The sequence below is a fragment of the Saccostrea echinata genome, unplaced genomic scaffold (assembly GCF_033153115.1).
Source record: "Saccostrea echinata isolate AGI-Se365-2 ecotype Australia unplaced genomic scaffold, CSIRO_AGI_Sech_v1 ptg000009l, whole genome shotgun sequence".
Classification (NCBI taxonomy): Eukaryota; Metazoa; Mollusca; class Bivalvia; order Ostreida; family Ostreidae; genus Saccostrea; species Saccostrea echinata.
This window is the reverse complement of record NW_026889758.1, coordinates 1,347,439-1,366,587: the sequence shown is the minus strand read 5'-3', so window position 1 is coordinate 1,366,587 and position 19,149 is coordinate 1,347,439. Positions and strand designations below refer to the sequence as shown.

Below are 19,149 nucleotides of genomic sequence, written 5' to 3'. Positions count from 1 at the left end.
AACACAAAAAGAACTCTTGCATCAGATGTGAGCTTAAACACAAAACCATAAAACATCGCTGAACATTGAATTATTGGTCTTTATTTACAAAAAATGATAGTCTTAAATAGATTTATCAGATAAATGCGACAGCTCTAATTATATCTTGTGGGCTTTAATTATATTTTCAGTATGAAAAACATATTATTTTCTATCCATAAATGAATCATATTTTATCAATATTATATGAATCGTAGTCACTGCTGAAGCCTGGTGTTTTGGGAAACAGAATTAGATTTAAGTCCAGTGTATAATCTAATGATGGCCCGCAATAAGTCCCCCCAAACGAACCATTAGGCAATCCCCCGAGGAATATGATGAGGACGTCTAACTCTATCATTCACTGCAATATAATTTGCTGAGATTTAAGGTTGTCATATTTGATATAGATTAGGAATGTAAAGCCAGGAATTATCCCGACAGACCTAATGTGTTATCATTGTCATTGGTCATTTGAGCAGATAATTCAATATCTGTGGTATTTGGCGAGTACTGTGTTTACAATTAAACCAATTTTCTATCAAGCACTGATTTTGTTTTTTTCTCCTAGAAATGCACACATGCAAGGAACATAATATTACTTTCAGTATCTGGTGTGGGCCCAGAGGACATAGCTAATTTTGTGAAAACACAATGGCTCAATATTCAAATGTAATTTTGCTGAAAATCACAGCCAAAATGACTTCCTTTTTTACTTTTGCTTTTAGATTTCATGCTTTAAATTTTTTTTTTTAATGCAACAGATTTCCTTTTTGATTTGAAACACGTCTGAAAAATGAATAATTCATATCCTTGATTCATCGTGAAGAAAACTTACAAGTTAATTATGACAAACTGCACATACCTCAGATGATAACATTACAGAATGGGATACAACATTTGAATCTATACCTTAAAAATACATTGTATATCCCACATCTACAGGATTCTTAAAGGAGACACAAATATATATTTTCAATTTGAGTTTAAACATCACACAGCATGTAGTCTAACAAAGAAATATTTTTGACATTTAAAATGAACAACGATGTACAAACATGAAACATGAAAATTACAATTGAATAACTGTTTTTGCAGGAAGACTTATTGAAAGTAACTGAGATATTTAATTCATTTGTCTGAATAAAAAATATCCATAAAAAACATAAAATTCTATTTCTGACTGTGAATAATTCATGTTCAAAGTACACAGAGCTTATCACTGTCTATGTCAGTGAACAAGAAAATTGGAAATCTCGTTTTGTGTGAATGATTTTTCTTCATTTCTCTAAAAATTGGATTACGTTAATTAAGATATCAACTGTGAAAATACATGGAAAAACACCTGCATGTTAGATTTAATCATAGATTACCCAAACAATGTTACATAAATGTAAAAATTCTCGGCAGTAAAAAGAGAACATAATTATGTTCATGGTCTTTTTTGAGCAATTGAAAACATATTACTTTCTCAATTCATTTTGCGAGTATGATTTTTTTTTTTTGATTATCCTCCATACAAATATGAAATGATAAATTGTCTCCAACACAAAATCAAAGACATGCCTGATTTGTACTGATGAAAAGACACTTAATTGGACGATTCAGATACGTAGGGCAGAGAGGATTTTTTTTACCCAATTTTCATTACAGGAGAAACTTCATTGACAGATGTATCGGACCTGACCTCAACAGAAATAAAAATCACCCAACAGTTGGCTTTTAGACAGATTTCTTTTTCATGGATACAACAATTTCTGAAATATGTTTTAATATGTTAATTTTTTTGTAGTTCCTATTAACTAAATTAACAATGGATCTTATCTGGAATGTTAACACATGTGTATACTCATTTTTATTTTGATTTCAAAATTAATAATACATAATTTGTACCAAATGCTATATTGTAAGTTTTCTCATCCTTTGGGAGGTGATATTATAGAGTCTGGTCTGCATGGACAGAAATATAGCTCACTTTAACATATAATCAAAAGTTCATTAATATAAAGAGGGGAAAATCAGTTTTTGCATAAAATTTTCCATAAATTCTTAATGGAACTAAAACTATTCAGTGTTTGAGTTTAAATGATTAAAAAAATCTTAAATAAATATGATTTTAAATTGTTATATATTTTAAAACTTGGTTTAGCAAACAAAATTGGCATTTATTTACTGCAATATTTCCAATGACCAATTTCTTTTTACCATGTGTTTATAAAGGTCTTATGCAAGGAAATAGCCAATCAAAATGAACTTAGTCAATTGTAGTTCTATATATACAGAAACAATTTCTTTTTCTTTTTGCATTTTCGGCAACTTTTTTTTAGGTCTACAGTTTTAATTTTGGACTCATGTACTAGGAATATCATATCTTTAGCAGAATTGTGCCACTGAATTAAAGGGAACTCTTTTTTTAGATGCGCATGATGCAACTTCCTGGATGGTGTGTAGGCTGTTTGTCAACATGTGAAACCCACGTGTATTTCAGGGTAGGTATGTTTACACTCAATTTTCTTTCTTAAAAGCCGCATAAGGCGTATTTTTTCTGATCTCAAATTTTTGTCTCAGCATTAATCTTTATTTTCTCTTTCATGAATTATCTGCTGAGAGTCTAATTAATTAATTAATTTAATTAAAGCTACATAGTAACATATAGTGAAATCATTTCCTTGTGTGAGACCTAAAGAACAGTCTCCACAGGGCCAGTATCATATTTTCTGGTTCCTCCCCTAAACAACATTTAATTATAGATCAGGGGAACCCCTAGCTCATCATTGTCAGAAGTTGACTGCCCCTATCATATAATAACAGGTTACTGTACTGTTCTAGCCACCTAATTACTAGTCCCCACACAACCTGAACACGAGAAAAGTGATACAGGGACCCTGACAGATGACAAAATACGGAGTACATGTAGGGCTGTAATTACGACTTACAAGAAAACCTAGAAAATAAGGCAAGAGCTGGAGCTGCCAGGCAGAAGAAGCTGGACCAGGGTAAAAGTGGTGACAAGCTGACAATCTGACTGGGATAAAAGCAGTCCCAAAGGAGAGACTGGACTTCTATTAATTAACACGGATTTCACCTAGGACATGTATGCTTGTTGCAGATTTTAATTGACATCTGTAATATCTTATTTTATCATTTACTAAGAAAATCATAATTATGCTCCAGTACATAACATTCAGTTTATTAAAGATAATTAAAATAAATAAAAATAAATACTTTGTATATTTTTTGACATTTAACTAAACAATAATTCTCAAGACACCTGCTTATAAAACAAAGCATTGTGCAGGAATTATAGTGATAATTCTCTAAAAAAGTAGACTAGTTATAGCCTGGAAATGATTGCATCATTACATACTGTCAAGGTGACTCCTATACATATATCTCTACAAAGTATTGTTTGTGTAAGGTATAAAATCAACCCAAACCAGCATAAGACAGTGCCCACTGAGTTTGTGTAAGCTATAAAATCACCCAAAACCAGCACAAGACAGTGCCCTCTGAGTTTGTGTAAGGTATAAAATCACCCAAAACCAGCACAAGACAGTGCCCACTGAGTTTGTGTAAGGTATAAAATCACCCAAAACCAGCACAAGACAGTGCCCTCTGAGTTTGTGTAAGGTATAAAATCACCCAAAACCAGCACAAGACAGTGCCCTCTGAGTTTGTGTAAGGTAAAATCAACCACAACCAGCACATGATAATGCCCTCTGAGACTGTGTAGATGTAAACTCAACCACAGCCAGCACAAGACAATGCCCACTGAGACTGTGTAGATATAAACTCAACCACAACCAGCACAAGACAATGCCCACTGAGTTTGTGTAAGGTATAAAATCAACAAATACCAGCTCATGACAGTGCCCACTGAGTTTGTGTAAGGTATAAAATCAACAAATACCAGCACAAGACAGTGCCCACTGAGTTTGTGTAAAGTATAAACTCAACCAAAACTAGCACATGACAGTGCCAACTGAGTTTGTGTAAGGTAAAATCAACCAAAACCAGTACAAGACAATGCCTACTAAGAGTGAAAATCTAGTTAGGAAACAGACTGTGTAGAGTCACTGAGAATTGTGCCTTGTATCTGATCATTACGGTATCACACAGTCAGTGGTACCCTTATACTGGATGATACAGATATATATTTACTGATTACAATCCAGGAAAGACACATTTTATTTGACTCCACATTACATTCTGATTTCTATCAGTACAACCTACAAGTTCAATTTTTTTATTTGTAGTTAGACTATCACCATTTAAGAAATTGATGTCCTCATAAAATGCATTAATATTTCTCTCATTAATTTCAGCTCATTGCTGATGCTGGAGATTGAACTTTGAAAAAAAAAAGTATATAACAAGTACAGATATCAAACAGAGTCCTAAATCGGTATTATCCTCTAATCTGATTAGTTTTTTTTTTTTTTTTTTTACATTTCATGCTTAATATGTGATTTTAAAGATGGCCTTTAAAATACAGAGGTGAAAGGAAGGTCAGATCATAGGATTAATCTCAGTTTTGTAAACTTATTGGATACTTTTATTTAAATTAAACATTTAAATTTAGATATGATTTGATTTAATATTGACAAATGGCATATAGCTGGTTCATTTTGTATTGAAGTCATCAGAGCATGTTATCAATTATTTGTCATTAAGTCTATACACCTGCAACAGCACATCAAATGTCCTTGGATTCGGCGGTAACCATGCATTTCATATTCAGCTGTAACCATGCATCCCCATACATGATTGAATGATACCTGCACAGACACAACTTTCTGGACATTCTGTTATAGTACAAATCTCTGCCTCCTTGTCAAAACCAAACACGACTCTCTGGACATTCTGTTATAGTACAAAGCTCTGCCTCCCTGTCAAAACCAAACACGACTCTCTGGACATTCTGTTATAGTACAAAGCTCTGCCTCCCTGTCAAAACCAAACACGACTCTCTGGACATTCTGTTATAGTACAAATCTCTGCCTCCTTATCAAAACCAAACATGACTCTCTGGACATTCTGTTATAGTACAAATCTCTGCCTCCTTATCAAAACCAAACATGACTCTCTGGACATTCTGTTATAGTACAAATCTCTGCCTCCTTATCAAAACCAAACACGACTCTCTGGACATTCTGTTATAGTACAAATCTCTGCCTCCTTATCAAAACCAAACATGACTCTCTGGACATTCTGTTATAGTACAAATCTCTGCCTCCTTGTCAAAACCAAACACGACTTTCTGGACATTCTGTTATAGTACAAATCTCTGCCTCCCTGTCAAAACCAAACACGACTCTCTGGACATTCTGTTATAGTACAAATCTCTGCCTCCTTATCAAAACCAAACACGACTCTCTGGACATTCTGTTATAGTACAAATCTCTGCCTCCTTATCAAAACCAAACACGACTCTCTGGACATTCTGTTATAGTACAAATCTCTGCCTCCTTGTCAAAACCAAACATGACTCTCTGGACATTCTGTTATAGTACAAATCTCTGCCTCCTTATCAAAACCAAACACGACTCTCTGGACATTCTGTTATAGTACAAATCTCTGCCTCCTTATCAAAACCAAACATGACTCTCTGGACATTCTGTTATAGTACAAATCTCTGCCTCCTTGTCAAAACCAAACACGACTTTCTGGACATTCTGTTATAGTACAAAGCTCTGCCTCCTTGTCAAAACCAAACACGACTTTCCAAATCAAGTTCCAAGAACAAAACAAGGAAAATAGCAGCAGAAATACACAGAAATGGGTGTTTTACTTTCCAGAAAATACCCCCTCCCCTCCAAAAAAATGCACAATACAATCACACTTAAATTGCCTTTCTCAACACCTTAAAATCAAACATGATGCATATAATGATTAAGAGGAAATTCTGCTTTGATATACATGAAAATGCATGTGCTATTTTCTCAGGAGTGAAACAGACATATTCACTTCCTGTGAGTCCACATAAAAACTGTAAATTGAGATAACAGCAAAAGAATCATAGTGAAGTTAAACATGATTCACCCAAGAAATTTGTAATATAATATTCTGAATATTTATCTGTGTCATATTTTAGTATCTCTGTTAAACTTTCTTACTACAACTATAGTTTTAGTTTCTTAATTTAAAGTTTAGATTGAACTTAATTTTTTAATCAAGAACTTAAGGAAGGTCTGTATTGTTTCATAAGTTTGTATTTTCTTCAGTGTATGGAGACATACCGTTTTGACATGACTTTGGTCATAGCCACCAGAAGCCCGAGACTATGCTGTAGAAACTCGGCGCCATCTTTATCATCATCGATTGGACCCTGGACTTTACGAAAATACTGAGTCAGCTTGTCTACGATTCCCACACTGACAATGTAACTGTGAAGGAAAATAAAATCAATTTTTATGATGCAGACAAATAAATGCAGGAAAAGAGAGATAACTCTTATTATGGAGGAAAAACAAAATTGGTGATTCACATGTATATACAAAATGAACAATTTTTGCAAGCTACAGTCACTGTGATAGAAAAACTGAAAAATAAAATAAGGTCAATAAAATAAATTAAAACTGTTTCCTGTAATATGCTTTAAAAAAAGTGTAAGTAGGTAAGGATTTTTTAGAACTGTTCTCTAAGCCTACTTCAATTTCATAGTCACTAGTGACATGGGAAATATTAACAGCTAGAAATGAATATGCAATATGGGAAATATTAACAGCTAGAAATCAACTGCATCAGACTATTTCCCCAATATACATGTACTCCTGTGTAAAATTTTGATTGCCTTTTGTCGCCCACCCTTTACACAGAGGCAGAAATTTGAAAAAAAAAATTAATCATCTAAACTACCAGAGGAGGCTTCCACATTCATATAATTCATCATGGCTTTGCTGTTCTTGAGAAGAGGGTTAAAAGATTTTTCCCTATACAATTCTTATTGTGGCCCCATCCTACCCCCAGGGACCATAATCGGTGTAATTTACAATCTACACTTACTCAGTTAGCTGTCACATAAGTTTCAGCTTTTGTTGAGATGAAGATTTTTCCTATGTATTTCACATTAATGTAAAACTTTGATCCCCTATTGTGGCTCCACCCTACCCCTGGAGGCCATGATTTGAACAATTTAGAATGTACACTACCTTAAGAAGCTTCCACCTAAGTTTCACCTTTTCTGACCCAGTGGCTCTTGAGAAGAAGATTTTTTTAAAGACCCCACCCTATTTTTGCCTTTTCTTGATTAACTCCCCTTGGGAGAGACTTGGCCCTTCATTTTAATAATTTAGAATCCCCCTTTTCCAGGGATGCTTTGTAACAACTTTGGTTAAAATTGGCCCAATGGTTCTTGAGAAGAAGTTGAACATGTGAAGATTTTTCAGACGCATGCCGGACAATGGGTGATCAGAAAATCTCACTTAAGTTTTCAGCTCAGCTGAGCTAACAAGCTTCAAAATACACACATACATGTATGATTTAAGAAGGTCTGATCATAATAATCATCTTCATCTTATTCAAATAAAAAAAATTGATTTTAAATATTTGTTATCAAAGTGGATCAGTTTGTTTGTGTCATTCTTCCTCAATGCATCAAATAATTTTTCACATAATACACATATAAATACAATAATATACATAAGAATCACCTGATGAGGTCGTTTGCTCTGCTGGACACAGTGTCCACTGTCCCACTCATTCTCTCTGCCGAAGCCTCGCTGACGTTAGACGCAGGGTTATTTTTAGCTAGACAGGACAACACAGTAGACATTAGCTGCATCAGACTGAGCACGAGTGAGTCATACGGGAGTTTATTTCCCAGGGCCGTACCAGAGGGTGTGCCTGAGGACTGAGAGCTTCCTGTAGACTGACCAGACCCAGGACGAGGTGAGTTGTCTGGTAGGAGGAGCTGAAAAGAAAGAAACATTTATTTAGTATTGTCACCTCCATTATTAATGTTTAACTTTTCAGTTTTCCTGAAATCTTTATGATAACAAAATAAAAATTTCTTGCATCAAATTTTTACAACATTTTAAAACATTGTTTCTTCCATACTCAAACAGGCATATCATTTTTTTTAAAATCCTATCTTAGGAAAAAAAACTTTCATGACACAATGACTGTCACCTCATTTGAACAAAAACAAAGAGTACAATATGCACTCCTTACCATCAGTCTCTGGACAAGCAGATCCGCTATAATTCCAATCTTGTTACTGAACAGCATGTAGTGACAGTTGTCGTAATTATTTTTACATGCCTGTCGGAACACATTACACGTCAATGTCAAGGTCCTGTAAGTAGAAACAAAGACTTTAACAAGAAATAAACTATGATACACATGTACACTATCAGAAAATGACCTACATAAGCAAAGGTTTAGTCCTTGACCTCTGACCTACATTAGATCATTGACCCACTCTCTAAGGGAACTTACTTTGGTGGGGAATGATGGGAGCTGACCTACTTTCTAAGGTAACTTACTTTGGTGGGGAATGATGGGAGCTGACCTACTTTCTAAGGTAACTTAATTTGGTGGGGAATGATGGGAGCTGACCTACTTTCTAAGGTAAATTACTTTGGTGGGGAATGATGGGAGCTGACCTACTTTCTAAGGTAACTTAATTTGGTGGGGAATGGTGGGAGCTGACCTACTTTCTAAGGTAACTTACTTTGGTGGGATAACTGGTGGTAATTCTGGAGTGGCATTGTCTAAGACATGGAGGAGTCGGCAGAGGCTGTTCAGCCCACCCAGCACCCTTAGGGCATTCTGATCCTGTCCACTCTGTAGATAAAAAATATTAACAGTTCACAACATCTCACATAGGAACATGACACAATTACATAAAACTGAGAAATAAAATAAATATTCTTACAGTAAATTTATCAGCAACAACACTGAAATATGTCCATAGGATATGAATGCCCAACCCAGGGTTCATTAGTAATGCAATATGAAAATCTGTATTATTGTATGAAGTTTGATGTAAATACCTTGAATAGAAAAGGATGTTGATGAAATTGAATAGCTCTCACCAATATGTATCAGCATATGAAGTTTGATAAAAATATTGTGAATAGTTTTTTTGAAACTGAGCTAAATGCAAAGTGTGACAGATGGACAGAAGGATGGAAGGACAGAGGGACAGAAGGATGGAAGACAGGCATGACAAACACTATATGCCCTGGCCATATTCATAGTGGGGTGTAAAAAATTGTAGTACAGAACTTTATGATGGAAATTCTTCTGAATAGATGAAAAGATATGCAGTTAAATAGGCATTTAAAAGAGACTGAATACAGTCCAACATAAAAACAGTGTTACAAGAGCATACCTTTTTGTCTAGAATCCTACTGACTTCCCCTAATGCCCTGTCCAGAGCAGACACTTTGTTCTGAGGCCAAGGGCCTGAGTCTTGAGTCTGTAGATATTTGTTGATGTCTCGCACTATTTTATGTATTCTATAAATAAACCCAACTCAAATTCAAATTTCACCAAGATCAAAATCTGAAAATCATACAAATTTTATCACTGTAAAATCTCAGCTGAAGTTGCTTGTTTCGTCATTTACATTTATTATTTCTGTAATACTATAATTCATATAACTCACTTCGCTTTGTGTTCAGACTATAATATAACTCACTTTGCTTTGTGTTCAGACTATAATATAACTCACTTTGTTTTGTGTTCAGACTATAATATAACTCACTTTGTTTTGTGTTCAGACTATAATATAACTCACTTTGCTTTGTGTTCAGACTATAATATAACTCACTTTGCTTTGTGTTCAGACTATAATATAACTCACTTTGTTTTGTGTTCAGACTATAATATAACTCACTTTGCTTTGTGTTCAGACTATAATATAACTCACTTTGTTTTGTGTTCAGACTATAATATAACTCACTTTGTTTTGTGTTCAGACTATAATATAACTCACTTTGCTTTGTGTTCAGACTCAACTTGCTGTTGTTTCTGTGATAAGGAATTCTCATACTCATGTCCTCTGAAAAGTAAAGTAGGAAACCTCAGTATAATCTGTCACTTTGTATCTTCCCTTCTTTGAAGTAAAATTACGTGCTAAATGACAGTTTTAAAAAATAAATAATACATTCATAAATTCCCCCTCCTCATTTTCTATTTGGGGGGAGGGGGGTATTCTTGCTACAGTTTCCTACCTAGTGGTCATTCTCTGCCTGAGTTTCTTTGACCTCTTCTTCATGGACTTAAGTCGTTCTTTCTCAGACACTATCTTGGGGTGGGTGCTGTTGGTAGGGGCATTCACAATGTGCTTAAGATTAAAGTTCTCCTGAAAAAAAACCCAGATCCTCTGTCAGTACAAGACTAACAAATATATCAATATAAAATTGTATAATTTATAACGATGTCCTTACAACCAGAAAGCTTTAGCTTAAGGAGGAGAAGGACCTTGAGCTGAAAAAATACTTGTCATTCAATTTTTTTCATATTTTGTATATTTCTAATTAAGCATGTCCCACATATCTTAAAGCAGTTAAATCATTAGATTTCTTACCTTATTTTGGAGATATTGATTGACAAATACTCTGCCCTACAATATCTAAGTGGAGTTTTAATTCTCCATGTTTCCAGGCGCATTACTCTGTCCATAATGGGATTTTTTAAGCATACATAAAAAATATCGAAGTGGACATGTATCTTTTAAAATATTTCAGAGTATAACTAGGATTTAAAATTCGAAAAAGCAAGTTTTGTCTATCACACTGCATCTGGATAGGGAAAATAACGCACTTTTTAAGACAACGTAAACAATAAAAAACGTAATTTACAAAAAACCAACTATGACGTCACACGTAAGCTAAATAAACGAAATAAGATATACCTACATAAGATTTCCGTCATCAGCCATGCAAAAATAATTTTTGTGTTCCCCGTTTCTCAAAATATTTCATCATATACTGATTATGACCTGTTTTTATGTAATAATACCGCCCCTGTGTTCACCGAGTATGATCTTGCTGTACTAACAAATCATGTATGACGTCACCGACTTGTTGGACGCGCAGTTTAGGGAACAGAGGAGTGGATCAATCTTTTTCATAATTTGTTAATGTTTACAAGAATGTTAAAACTTTTTTATTTTTTTTTATATAAGATGGTAATTAAAGTTAAGAAATTGTCAAAAATTATACAAAAACTGATGCTTTACACGTTTTGCGCTTATATAAACGGAGACTATGACGTAGTTAAATAGAGTCATGTGACCATGTGTCCTTCATCCCCTTAAAACCTCATTCTTAAACTTTTTGTTGGTACAGTTATAAAACAATTTTACTCCTCTACTTCAAACATTTATGGATTGTAAATAAAGATGTCTGTTGAACATGGATCAATATTAAATTTGATTGCAATGGCATGCATTAACAAACCTGTCTCTACCCAAAATGTTTGACAAACAGGGTGGTTTTTGTTTTACAATTTTATTGTAGTGAGCAGAGATTGAGAATAAGAGCTGTGTTCTTAAGTATTTAATTCAGTGCATCTTAAAAAATATTTTAACTGGACAATATGGCTGTCCCTGAGTTTATTTATTGGGTAGACTTACTATTTCCTGTTTGGACATGGCCATCCCTGAGTTTATTTATTGGATAGACTTACTATTTCCTGTTTGGACATGACCGTCCCTGAGTTTATTTATTGGATAGACTTACTATTTCCTGTTTGGACATGGCTGTCCCTGAGTTTATTTATTGGATAGACTTACTATTTCCTGTTTGGACATGGCCGTCCCTGAGTTGTTATCCTGTAATGCCTGCTGATGTTTCTTTCCCCTCAGATGACTCAACAAGTATACCTCGGATGTTATCTGTACAAAAACAAAGATTCAATGTGACTCAGTAGGTATCGGTACATAAACAAAGATTCAATGTGACTCCGTAGGTATCTGTACAAAAACAAAGAGAATTATCTGTACAAGAATATAGAATAAGTGTGACTCAACAGGTATACTTTGTACAAAAACAGAGAACTAATGTGACTCAGTGGAGACTTTCGAGAAGTAAGAGTACCACCAGACAAACAAACAGACAGTGACCCCAGTTTAAATCTTTGACTTGTATGCAAGGAATTAATCAACACTGGTTTCTTATTATTATTCATCCTCCCCCCCCCCCTCCCCCCCATCAACAAAAATCCCTTGAGTACAAAACAATGAAGTAGTACAAGTGTTTACTAAAAATTACTGGAAGGAATTTTATAAAAACGTTTAAAAACTGTACATTTCCCAAAATATTTTGTAGTACAATTATAGTTAAAATTTAATTTCAGTGGACCTTCAAAACAAAGTGAATGTTTTAATCTTACCAGCACATTACAGATGGTGCAGAGTTTCTTGTGGTCGTATGGTACAACATTTGGGGCTTCATTATGTTCCTCCGTGGAATGTTTCAGAATACTCATCTCAAACGCCTTCTCTCGAATCTGCTGTAAATTCTCCTGGTGTCGCTGGCTTGTCTCATCTTGCTGTAAATGTTAAAATAAATCATGGAATCATTGTAATCAACTTTATCCAAATAGATTTATTGAATTATTTAAAATGTAAACCACTGAAGTAAAAAAATATATAAACAGAATTACACATAATTCTTCTTTATAATAAGTAGTGTAATTATAGAAGAGGCATTCTGAAACAATGTAACATACTTTTTTTTCTAATACTAGTTACAATGGCAATTGAATGTTTCATGTATGTAATGTGTAATGTATTTCTTGTAATTTTGTATACAGTAAAACATGGTTACAGTGAACATGCTTATAAAGAATTCACACTTACAATGAAGTAATTTTCATTCCCTGTAGTTAAAGATGCATTGTACAGTAAATCTTGTATATCCTACCTTTTGCTGGATTTTCTTCTGTAATTCCTGGATATGTTGTTGATGCTGGGCATTAAGTACTGCCAACCTTTCTTCTCTTTCTCTGTTACAAAACAAGGGCTTTATTTTATACAAGTCCTTACAGAATCTCCTATTTACCCCATTTATAACTAGCATGATAACCTTATCAACAACTTGTGTCAATCAGAAACAAAATTCACGTAAAGAATGAAATAATTTCATCTGACATAACTAAGAGTAATAATATATGATCGGAACAGCTGATCACAAACTATGCAAAAATTTTGATGAAACATGTATCAGATCCTTCCAAACCAAACTGAAATATTAAACAAGTGAAAAGCATTCTCCACTTACACTGAGGGGCCAGAGTTTTTAACAAGTCTTACAGAGATTAGCCTTCCCTCAAATTAAGATCAATCTCACCCCTAACACAGAGCATACTTGATAACCCTGACCTTTCCAATCTCACCCCTAACTCAAAGCATACTTGATAACCCTGACCTTTCCAATCTCACCTCTAACACAGAGCATACTTGATAACCCTGACCTTTCCAATCTCACCCCTAACACACAGCATACTTGATAACCCTGACCTTTCCAATCTCACCCCTAACTCAAAGCATACTAGATAACCCTGACCTTTCCAATCTCACCTCTAACACAGAGCATACTTGATAACCCTGACCTTTCCAATCTCACCCCTAACACACAGCATACTTGATAACCCTGACCTTTCCAATCTCACCCCTAACACAGAGCATATTTGATAACCCTGACCTTTCCAATCTCACCCCTAACACAGAGCATACTTGATAACCCTGACCTTTCCAATCTCACCTCTAACACAGAGCATACTTGATAACCCTGACCTTTCCAATCTCACCCCTAATACACAGCATACTTGATAACCCTGACCTTTCCAATCTCACCCCTAACACAGAGCATACTTGATAACCCTGACCTTTCCAATCTGATCCCTAGCACAGAGCATACTTGATAACCCTGACCTTTCCAATCTGATCCCTAACACAGAGCATACTTGATAACCCTGACCTTTCTAATCTCACCTCTAACACAGAGCATACTTGATAACCCTGACCTTTCCAATCTCACCTCTAACACAGAGCATACTTGATAACCCTGACCTTTCCAATCTCACCTCTAACACAGAGCATACTTGATAACCCTGACCTTTCCAATCTCTCCCCTAACACACAGCATACTTGATAACCCTGACCTTTCCAATCTCACCCCTAACACAGAGCATACTTGATAACCCTGACCTTTCCAATCTCACCCCTAACTCAAAGCATACTTGATAACCCTGACCTTTCCAATCTCACCCCTAACTCAAAGCATACTTGATAACTCTGACCTTTCCAATCTCACCCCTAACACAGAGCATGCTTGATAACCCTGACCTTTCCAATCTCACCCCTAACACAGAGCATACTTGATAACCCTGACCTTTCCAATCTCACCCCTAACACAGAGCATACTTGATAACCCTGACCTTTCCTTCGCCCTGATATTTTCCAGCCTTTCCTTTTCACGTTCCTGTTGTTGCTGTTCTGCCCGTGCAGACCTTTGTTTCCTCTTTTCCTCCATTTCCTTCAGCCTTGCCTGTCTTTCTGCCTCCAAGGCTTTCCTCCTTTCCTCCACAGCAGCTTCCTTTGCCAACTTTTCCTCATGACGTCGCTGTCTCTCGTCCTATCACATAAAAGGTGCACATGTCAATTAAGCATAACTTAATATTAACACAATATATACACAGAATGTAATTACCGTAGTAATGGCTAGAAAAACAAGGTCTCTTTCCATGCATTTTCTTTTAATTTTGAAGCAGCATTCATATATCATGCACATATGAACTAACCGAAGTATTAAGACATATATTCAGGATTTAAATTTATGATAATTCGTTCTAGTGGGAAAAAAAGCATTTAATAAAGCAGCATTAAGCCTCATTGAACAATGAAGACGTTTTTCTTCAACACACCCATTTACTGACCATTTCCTTGACACACCCACCTGTATGTCTTGTAGTCGAGCCTCAGACACCTGATGTTTGGACATTATTTCATGTCGTTTGTTCTGAGCCTCCAATGTGTTGATAAATTCTATTTCCTTGCCCTTAGAAAAGTACAAAGAAAATAAGCTTATCCCCTTCCAGGACAAATATAAACTGAAAATTTTAATGCCATGCAAACCAAAATATCTAGGCCATGTAAAGCTTGCCATTCTAAGCCAGGTCAAATTGAATAAGAAATTAGAAAAATATAATCCTAAACAAGTACAGAACATTGTGTCTTATAATCCTTGATTCAAATAAGTTGTGTCTTTCCAAAAAAAATTGCCATCTGTCAAACGAGAGGCCCATGGACCACAATGATCACCTGAATAACTTAGGGTCATTCTGTTCTTCATCAACAGATTCTTTTCCCTATATTATTATGTAAAACACTGATCCAACATTGTGGCCCCATTCTACCCCAGGGAGTCATGATTTGAACAAACTAAAATCTATACTACCTGAGGATAATTCCAAACAAATCTGACTGATCATGACTTTGCTGTTCTTGAAAAGTTTTTCCTATATATTCCTATGTAAAACTCTGATCCACATTGTGGCCCCTACCTTCCCCCTGGGTTCAAGATTTGAACAAACTTGAACCTGAATAAACATGAACCAACATCCCCTCATGATGCTCCCATATAAATATGATTAATCATGGCTTTGTTGTTCCTCAGAAAAGGATTTTTAAAGATTTCTTCCTATATATTCCTATGTAAAACTTTGACCCCCAGTCTTTGCCCCATCCTACCTCCAGGGGTCATGATTTGAACAAACTTCAATCTTCACTACCTGAGGATGTTTCCATATTAATATGGCCAATCATGGCTTTGCTGTTCTTGAAAAGAAGATTTTTCCTATGTTTTCCCATGAAAAACTTAGATCGCCCACAGTGGCCCCACCCTCCTTGGGGGGGGGGGGGGGGGGCATAAGATGCTAAAAATGTAAAATGTTTATGACAACACAACAATGCCGACAGACAATGGACAATTTTGATCAAAAAAGCTCACTAGTGCCTTCGGGTCAGGTGACCTAATAAAACTGTTATTAAATACTAAACACTGTGTACTTAGATAATATTTCTTTTCTATGCGTGGCAAAGGACTATATTCGGTAAAAGCATATTTTTGCCCACATAAAAGGGAAGTTTTGAAAATCTTTAGAAATGTACACAACTGTATATATTGTCTGAAAAATCTTAATCGACAAAAATGATAGTTTTAAAGTACATTATCGGAAATTATTTTTTCTGTGACATCACAAACTATTTGGGTTTTCCATTATTTTCAAGACAGAGGACAAAATTTGTTCAATTTTCAGTATAGAATTTACTGAGCGCAAGCTTTCCCAGAACATTATTCACATATTTCATTGATATTATAATTCTACACATTATATCAAAAGATCGAGCTTGAGCAGAACTTTACTCCATGACTTTTAATCATAATATTGACGTAAAATATACCTTTTTCTCTCAGAATTATTGTAATTTTGAATTTATGACATCTTCTTGAGGTCATATCTAATATGACGTCAGGGATGATGAAAATAGGTAATGCTTTCAAGTCTGTTGATATCCACATAATTTAGAACAGAGTTATAGATTCTCCATTAATTAAAGTTTGAATTTGGGGGCAAATATTTGTCATTAGAGAATACAGTCCTTTGTCATGTGATAGTTCTGAACATACTTTCAAAATTAATAGCATACAAAACAGAAATGGATCAATAAGGACTAATGCTGGCATTTAGCCTGACCTTTGCCTCCTCTTCGTGAGCTTTCTGTGCCTTGATCCGGATTTGTAATTGACGTCTCTCCTCAGCCTTTGCCATCTTCCTCTGTATCGTACCCTTCCGTTGTTGTAACAATTCATCCTTCCATGCCCTCACTTCCTCCACCTTTAAAATATACAGACAATATTATCTCCTATAAACATGTGATCTACAGGACTAGAAATCTTTTAGAATTCTTACCGTTTTCAACTGGTACATAAACAAAACATAATACATTAAAAGATCAGGAGAGGCCTGAATTTCACAAGTTTGAAGAATTTAATGATTGCCCAAACTGACAGCTAAAAAGCTCATATCATTCATTGTCTCAAGTTTTAAGCAGTCTTAGAAATATGCTTCTATTTTCCCTTCAATGCCAATACTTACTGACATCTTGCTGAATTTGACAACTGCACATTTGCAGAATTCAGCAGCCATTGCAGAATTCAGCCACAATGATAAATATGAAATTTTTCTGGACCTTGCTTGAGTAAGTCTCAAGACAATAAAACATATGTAGCTAATAACTGAACACCCAAGATTATGTAGATACTGTAAATCACTTTTATTCCCGAGAACTTTATTTCCATGTAATTAGACCAGTCTTCCTGCTTGCGAATTTTATCCTCACATACACTTGTATTACTGAAGATTATACAGAATAATAACCAGAATTAATGAAAATAATGTCTCGCTTGTAAATACCAAATGACCATCTCAAAAAAATAAGGTGTTGCGAAAATTTGGTGATCTACAGTATGAAAATGAATTTTGATTTGAAGTGATAGCATACACAAAGGTCACAGAAATGCTAAATATCCCAATGTCCATATCATAAATTTTTTTTTTACAATTTTGAAATTCATCTTAGAAAATACCAAACACAAGCTACCATATTGTGAATGTATTATATTTAGCATGTACAGTATTTGGCGGAAACAGATTTTACAAAAATGTAGCGCAGGTTTTCATGTTTGAATGTGCTAGTAAAGTACTTGATTTAGCGGAAGCTGCTTTCTGCCAAAGGCACTAAATAGAATACATAGCTAAATAAACAGCTGTAATATGTTATAGTATCTGCTGAATTTACTATTTTATGCATACTCATGCATACATCCACATAAAATTAAAGGAGTCATTTGTGTTTGCCAATGTTAAATGGGAAATTTTATGAAAATTCCAAAAGTTGTTTTATGCTAGCAGTTTCTTGTTACTCATTTATGCTTTCATTCCAAGTTAACCATGGTTTTGATGCAGGCATCATTTTAGCTGCATAATTACATACTATTGCAAAATTAGCTGTGTGCCAATTTTCATGTACATGTAAAACAAGATGAAGGAACAAATTTGGCTCTCATAATACATGTGTCTAGTCTTTTCATCACAGCCCTCACTCCCAGCTTTTAATTCATAATACTACATTCTGTCTAACAGAAATCATTGACAAAATATAAAATCACCAAAAAACAAGCACCTTTTTCTAAACTGAGTACCTTTTTGGAGATGTCCTTGAGTCTCTCAGCTTTTTCCTGCATGAGTTTTTCTCGGAGTTCCCGGGCCTTGGCCTGTTTTTGTTCATGTCGCTTTCTAGATTCTGTGGGGGACCTGTCAAAAGGAGAAGCAAATCTATTTCTACTGACTGACACAATCATCTCAGATCTGATTCCTACTAAATGACACAGTCTGCTTGTGAAAAGTTTACAAAAGGCTAAAATCAAAATACAAACAAAGTGCAATACCTTACATTTTCCACATACATATAAACTGAAATAATGTAAGCACTTTTTCTGGGAGATAAAGTACACTGTAATTTTAAAGCATATAACTTGGCCAATTCATTATTAGGACACAGTAAAAAATCATAATTCTTTAGACAGGAAAAGCAATAGGAATGTGTACATATCATAATTAGTGTACCTAGCATATTTATATTTGGAAGCGATCTTGAATTAGTGCTCAGGAGAACTTAGTGTGTAAAAACCAAAATATGCATCTTCCTAAATAAATACAGCAACTACAAGTGTATTTTTTGTCCAGATCCAAACTTGTCACCTTTTGCGGGAGGGGGAGGACAGTTTTTCATGCATGTGGACGGCGTGTCCTGGAGTCCTGGCTTCCTGTTCATCCTCCTCCTCTACCATCTCTCCCCACGATTTGTTCCTCTCACTCTCGGACTTGGCTAGTGAGCAAAAGTAAGTCCAGAATGAGCAAAGATACAAAACTAACACACTAAAATTCTTACAAAATTCTTTATCGGTACAGATTGAAGTGAGAAACTGATTGGGCTTACTAAAGACACCTTGACATGAACATATGATTCAATCAATTTTTAAAAATCTAAATCCATGGATTATGAAGCTTAAACTTCTATTTAATGAAGTTTATAACTATTTTTGGTTTTTC

The 19,149-nt window shown here is 35.0% G+C and overlaps 1 protein-coding gene across 2 annotated transcripts in view; it reads right to left on the bottom strand.

Annotated features, from left to right (window-relative positions):
- The window catches only part of LOC133181568 (S phase cyclin A-associated protein in the endoplasmic reticulum-like), a 39,404-nt gene that overhangs the window by 10,285 nt on the left and 9,970 nt on the right, over positions 1-19,149 (bottom strand). Inside the window, exons 10-24 of one of the 2 annotated variants that reach the window (XM_061316071.1) lie at positions 18,799-18,925; positions 18,240-18,351; positions 16,732-16,872; positions 14,931-15,032; positions 14,413-14,609; positions 12,897-12,978; positions 12,364-12,522; positions 11,765-11,866; positions 10,200-10,330; positions 9,962-10,027; positions 9,356-9,482; positions 8,693-8,805; positions 8,191-8,314; positions 7,671-7,930; positions 6,258-6,404 (exon numbers count right to left, since the gene is read on the bottom strand). In XM_061316071.1, coding sequence (XP_061172055.1) covers positions 6,258-6,404; positions 7,671-7,930; positions 8,191-8,314; positions 8,693-8,805; positions 9,356-9,482; positions 9,962-10,027; positions 10,200-10,330; positions 11,765-11,866; positions 12,364-12,522; positions 12,897-12,978; positions 14,413-14,609; positions 14,931-15,032; positions 16,732-16,872; positions 18,240-18,351; positions 18,799-18,925 — 1,990 coding nt within the window. The remainder of the gene's footprint in view (positions 1-6,257; positions 6,405-7,670; positions 7,931-8,190; positions 8,315-8,692; positions 8,806-9,355; positions 9,483-9,961; positions 10,028-10,199; positions 10,331-11,764; positions 11,867-12,363; positions 12,523-12,896; positions 12,979-14,412; positions 14,610-14,930; positions 15,033-16,731; positions 16,873-18,239; positions 18,352-18,798; positions 18,926-19,149) is intronic. The other variant, XM_061316072.1, reaches the window with a different exon arrangement.